Source organism: Arachis ipaensis, chromosome B7 (assembly GCF_059453495.1).
Source record: "Arachis ipaensis isolate K30076 ecotype BB chromosome B7, ASM5945349v1, whole genome shotgun sequence".
Taxonomy (NCBI): domain Eukaryota; kingdom Viridiplantae; phylum Streptophyta; class Magnoliopsida; order Fabales; family Fabaceae; genus Arachis; species Arachis ipaensis.
In genome coordinates this window covers 112,143,517-112,149,516 of record NC_142442.1, presented here as the reverse complement: position 1 = coordinate 112,149,516, position 6,000 = coordinate 112,143,517, and the positions used below count along the sequence as shown (strand labels likewise).

Sequence of the window (6,000 nt, the reverse complement as noted above, 5' to 3'; positions counted from 1 at the left end):
TATATAATTAAAAATTCACTATCTTAAAACTATTTATGTTTATCTTTTAAAAAACATTCTAAACACAAATCGCACTAAATTACTATAATTAATGAATTAACATAAAAAATAATAGTTTAAGACGTTTATATAAATATAAAAAAGTATTTGTGTGTTAAAAATTTATTTAGGAGATTGACGTAAATTTTGACTTTTTTTATTTATTTAAATAAAAAATCTTACGAATTATATCATAATATTTCGTATTAATCTAATAATTTTATGTGCATTTAAATCAACATAATTCAAATTTCTTAAATATTTGTAAAACTAGAACTATTTGTTAAATTTTTACTGTTGTCATTTTTTTTTACCAAAATCCTTAGAGGTGAATTATCAAAAGATTTTATGCTAAGTAAATTTCTTTTGCCAATGATCAAGAATTTTTAAAAAATAAAAAATTTTAGAGATATTTTTTTTATTTTTATATGTATCTTTAAATAATTATTCAGATATTTTTACAAAATTTTAAATTAACTAAATAAACAATTTGCTAAATACAAACATTATCTATCACATATAAAAAAAATATTTTTATTGTTTTTATTATATTTTAAAATATTTTTAAAATATATTTATCACATTTTATAATATTTTGCCTACATAATATATAGTTATAATATACTGGTTGAATTGATAAAAATATCCGAAGATTGCACAGTTTAATTTCAAGTGTTTAATTTCCAGTTTTTCACTATCATTCATCTCTTCTTCTATATATAACACAAATTTGAATTTTGGTAAGATCAAAATTTATATCAAATGGATTGCACAGTTGCACAACGCACTAATAAAACCGGTTGTTATTGTTGACTATTTTTGTTTTACAAATAAAATTACATCTTTTTCTATCTTTCACCTCTAAATCAGCAATATTAGTTGTTTTGAATTTTAAAAATAGGATTGCTATCAAGATAAGTTTTCATTCATGATTGAAGGAGGAAATAATTTAGATTGATAGATGGATTATTAAAAAAAAAAAGTAGATTAATAAATAGATAGATAGATGGAGCTGAAATAGCATGGTTTCCTTGTGTTGGAAGTGGAAATAAAAAAGAAAGGGACTGACTTGAAGGAATAATAAAACAATAAAAAATTGTTAAGCATAAGCGTTAAGCGGCCGAGCAATGAGGCAATGACACAGAGGCAAGAGTAGTCACGTGAGTGGCACGCATACATCCCCGTATAGTATCCGAATAGAAGTAGACACATACAACATACATACTAATACACTATTTTATTTTTATTTTAAAATATTAAAGGAAGAGAGAGAGAGAGAGAGAGAGAGGGAGTAAAAAAAGAAAATAAAGAGAAATTAGTAGGTGTTTGTTTAGGGAGCGAGAAAAGAGGAGGAAACAATGGGCGAGGTATCTGAAACGATGACGAAGAAGAAGAAGAAGGGACGCCCATCCCTTTTGGATCTTCAAAAGCGATCCCTCAAGAAGCAACAACAGCAACAGCAACAGCAGCAACAACAGAATCAACGACACGCCGTTTCGAGAAACGCCAAAAACGGCACCATCGTCGACGACGACGACGACGAGCGCAAGCAGAAGAAGCACAAACTCCTCGTCGGACTCAATCCCCACCTCCAACACCACAGCCACCACGCCACCGCCGCATTATCCCCTTCCAATTCTCTCCCCAGCGTCGATCCCGATGACGCCGCCACGCGCAAGAGGCGCAGAATTGACGCTTCCTTCCACGGATCAGACGAAGCCGTGAGTGCCTCACATTATTCATCTCTTCAATTATTGATTTTCCCCTCTCATATATACAATTAGATTTTGTTTGTTGTTGTTGTGGGGTCTTACAATTGGGGCAAAAAAAAAAAAAAAACCGAAATTTATTCCCTTTTGGGATTTCGCGCGTATTATTTCCTTTTTTATTTTTTAATTTTTTTATGAGTTGAACTCGTTGAATTGTGAACCAGTAGATGCGTGTGCTTGAGTTTGACCGTTTAGGTTTTGATATTAATTTTATTCCTAATTTTTTTTGGGCGGGGGGAGGGGGGTGGGGTAGTCGCACTGGTGCTGCCGCTTCTTCTTTCTTTTTCCCTCTTAATTTAAATCCCTTCATTATTTATCCGCACAAAGTGCACGGATATGCCTAAAAGCTTCAATTTGTCTTATCTCTCAGTATTCTCTGTTTCTTTTTTTGTTTTTTCAATTTTTTAAATCCTGTCTCTGATCTGTTCAACTTTTTTTTTTTCTTCTCGTTTTTGTATTTTTCTTGCTTCCACCCAACCAACCACTCACTACCTTGGTTACTGCATGTGGGTTTGTGACACTTTCCTTAAATTTGATGTGCTTTCTTAGTTTTCGATCCTGTTAAGGATAAACTAGAGTGTGTTAAAAAAAGGGGGTTAGTATAAAATGAGTAGCACATGGCTTTTTGGGATTTGATGATGGGATGATTTTTGCAGGATGGAAAGCTTCCGAAAGCGACTGACAGTAAACATGGTATGAAGCTATAAGGAAATGATTTTTTTTGCTCTCGAAAAATCTCATTCCCTTGGTGCAAGGTGCGTAGTGGGGGAATATTAATGGCGATTTTTTATAAATATATTATGTGTTTGACAGGTTCGCAGGGTGAATCCGGTCCCACTACACCTTTGCCAGACAAAAAGCTCTTGCTGTTTATCCTTGATAGGCTTCAAAAGTATGACTATTGTTTCTTTCTCCCTTTTCTTTTTTTCCCCTCCTTTTTTCATCCCGGGTTTTGTTCTTTTACTTGAGAATTTGACAGATTGTGTTTTCTACTGTTCATCCATTTTGCAGAAAGGACACTCATGGGGTATTCTCTGAGCCTGTGGATCCAGAAGAGGTGCTTGTTTTTCTGATGCTTGCATATATATGATATTTCGGTTCTGGAAATCTGAATTCCCGTAACTTGAGTTGACATTAAGAAACACTGTTGATGCAGCTTCCTGATTATCATGATATCATTAGACACCCTATGGATTTTGGAACTGTGAGGAAGAAGTTGGATGGTGGACTTTACACCAACTTGGATCAATTTGAGGTTGGTGCTGTAGTTTTTACCCGCTTTTGTAGAAAATATATGGGACTTGCTTCTGAGATCAAAGTCCCGTGAATTTTAGCTCGTTTAAGGAGGTTGTGTGGTCCACTTCATGATGGATGAACCCTCCCCGTCTCTGTTTCCTCCTCCCTCTTTTCACCAAATTTGTATCAGTTTTTCAGTGACCTCCAAGGCTTTGTCCAGCACTACTTTCTCTTTTCTTCTCATCCTTTTATGAATTCCAATCCATTCACTCAGCCAGCTGTTGTTGTTTTCGTTTTGGGTGCTGGTTGTTATGTAGGAAATTGGAAGTTGTTTTAGTCCAAAGACTGAAAAAAATTGGCAAACCAAAAGAACTGTTATTTTTGGTGTTGGATAATATTTCCACTTGGATTTCATGATTTTTTTTTACTAGTTTTGAATACTACTCCCATCATTTATCTAGAAACTTCAGCCTTTTGTATTAAAGGTTTATTGTCAAATAGTGCTGAACTAAGTCCTGATGTGTTATCATTATTGATCTGTAATTCTTTTTCTATTGTTTGGCTTGACATCATTATAAACCCAAGCCTTGACTGTCATTTGCCTTCTTACCTATTTAGACACACTGATTGCTAAATTTTGGTAAATTACCTTGCTCATCATAGCAGATTTTGCATTTTTTTAATACTTATATACCTTTCTGGTAGCTTAGGCCATTCGGATGGTTTGGATTTTTCGTACTACAATTGATCTTTGAGTTAGTATTTCTTAATAGTCTGATAAAATTTTGTGACACTGCTTCATTCTTGCAGAGTGATGTGCTTCTGATATGCTCAAATGCAATGCAATATAATTCACCAGATACTATTTACTATCGACAGGTTTGGTGAAGTCTTGAAACTATATTAATTTTGATTTTTTATTAATTGTTTGTTATATTCTGAAGACCGAACCTTTTTCTTAGGCTCGCGCCATGCAAGAAATTGCAAGGAAGGACTTTGAGAATCTCAGACAAGATAGTGATGATAGTGAACCACAACCCAAAATTGTGCAGAGAGGAAGGCCACCAGGCAAGCACAATAGGAAGTCACTGGCCATGTCTCCCGCAGAGCGCATTGCTCCTGAATCTTCATCCGATGCAACCCTTGCTTCTGTTGGGGATATTGCCAGTGGCTCCAATGGTTATAATCTAAGAAAAGTGCTTAGTAAATTTCAGCCTGCGGATTCATCAACTAGGGCCTCCCACAACAATTTTAACAGTGGAGGTACAAGCTGGACATCTGAATGGGAGAATGAATTTCCAGGTTAGCATGTGGATCAACATCTTCCTGGTGCTTTTTCAGTTCCAACTTTTTGACCCTGGTTAAACAAATTCCCACTATTATATTTTTCTTGCAGCTTCTGTTCTAAAAGCTGTGTTAAGGTACGGAAAGAAGCAGTTTGCGGTTGATGAGACCAGGCGTGATACTTACAATTGTCCAGTGCCTTCACGCAATGAACCACCAGTATTGACTACAGTTGAAGATGAATTCAAGCAACTACTTGCAGTATGAACTTTTCTTATTGCTTTTTCTCTTTTTCTTGTTTTCCTGAACTAGATAAAACAAAATTGGAAGCATATATCAAGTATAAAGTCATCTTTTGCTTCTTACTTAGTTTTTTTTTCAACATCAGGTTGGTTTACATGCAAAGCATAGCTATGCAAGGAGCCTAGCCCATTTTGCTGCAGATCTTGGTCCTGTTGTTTGGAAGATTGCTTCCCAGAAAATCAGCAGTGTTTTGCCAAAAGGACATGAGTTTGGTCCTGGATGGGTAAGTGAAGATGAAGTGTCAGAGAGGCAAAATCTCCCAGTTTGTGATGAAGAGAGAACTTCAGACCCTTGTTTACCAGAGGATCATAGAAGTAATTTTTCTTCTTCATCTGGATCATTCCTTGTTTCAAATAGATCATGCTTACAAGGTGGTGAAATGGTAATTAACAGAGAATTGAATTACCAAAGTGAGTTGAATCCACTCAGCAGGGCTAGTGGTGGTATGGAATCCATGGTTCCTATGAGGATTCAGCAGGAACTGATGGCGCACTCTGATGATTTTGGTTCAGCTGGCCGGTTAGGTTCAAATGTATCATCTCAAATGAAGATGGTAAGACTTGCTGACTTAACTGGTTCGTCCTCCAGTGTTGGAAATGTTCCCCAGATGTTAGACACGGATCACATAAACAGCCTTCCTAGCCACACGGCACCGACCATTATTAATCAGCCTCTTAAGGCTCAGGTTTTAAACAAGTTTAGTCAATTAGATTCCAGTAATTTGATGGCTCGGGAATCTGGATTCGAGCCACAAAGTTCGTCGCAAGGATATGCTGGAAAAGTTTCATGGCCGGGCATGGAAGTTCCCATTCGACACAATTCTATTTCCCTCGGAACATCAAATTCATCTAGTTCCAATATGGAGACCGGTTCTCAGCTGCATCCAAATTTGGCATTGCAGCTCTGATTATATACTATTTTCTCCCATATGATGGCTCCATTTTTTTTTTCACCCTTAATCATTTTAGTTTTTTGACTTGATATTTCAGCTTTCTATGCAAACAAGCTTAGAGTTATAGTGCGATTAACACCGGCCTAGGTCTTAGTCTCTTAGACTTGGGTGATGTTAAATGATTAATGATTAATTCTTCAACCGAGTTACTGCCGTCCTTTCATATTCAATGTAGCTAAAGGAAATAATGGAGACTTGCTACAGCCAGTGACTCAAAAACTTGCTCTTGTATTTCAATATTAGTCCCCTACACATTTGTACAGTTCTTTTTTCTTTTTTCGACAATCTGCACACTTGACTCTGATTATTTTGTTTCTAACGCAAATTCATTATAATCAAAATGGTAATTGTAATTTGTAAGAGGCTGAGTGATTGAGACAATGACTTATTAGGATAATTTTTTCCTTTCCGTTTTTT

The 6,000-nt window shown here is 35.6% G+C and overlaps 1 protein-coding gene across 1 annotated transcript; it reads left to right on the top strand.

The window, feature by feature from the left end:
- Positions 1 to 1,294: 1,294 nt before the first annotated feature.
- On the top strand, positions 1,295 to 5,845 carry LOC107609642 (uncharacterized). Its single transcript, XM_016311645.3, has 9 exons — positions 1,295 to 1,760; positions 2,465 to 2,501; positions 2,622 to 2,700; positions 2,820 to 2,865; positions 2,965 to 3,063; positions 3,855 to 3,923; positions 4,007 to 4,346; positions 4,441 to 4,589; positions 4,717 to 5,845. The coding sequence occupies exons 1-9, from the start codon at positions 1,398 to 1,400 to the stop codon at positions 5,536 to 5,538; spliced, it is 2,004 nt and encodes a 667-aa protein (XP_016167131.1). The 5' UTR covers positions 1,295 to 1,397; the 3' UTR covers positions 5,539 to 5,845.
- Positions 5,846 to 6,000: the final 155 nt, after the last annotated feature.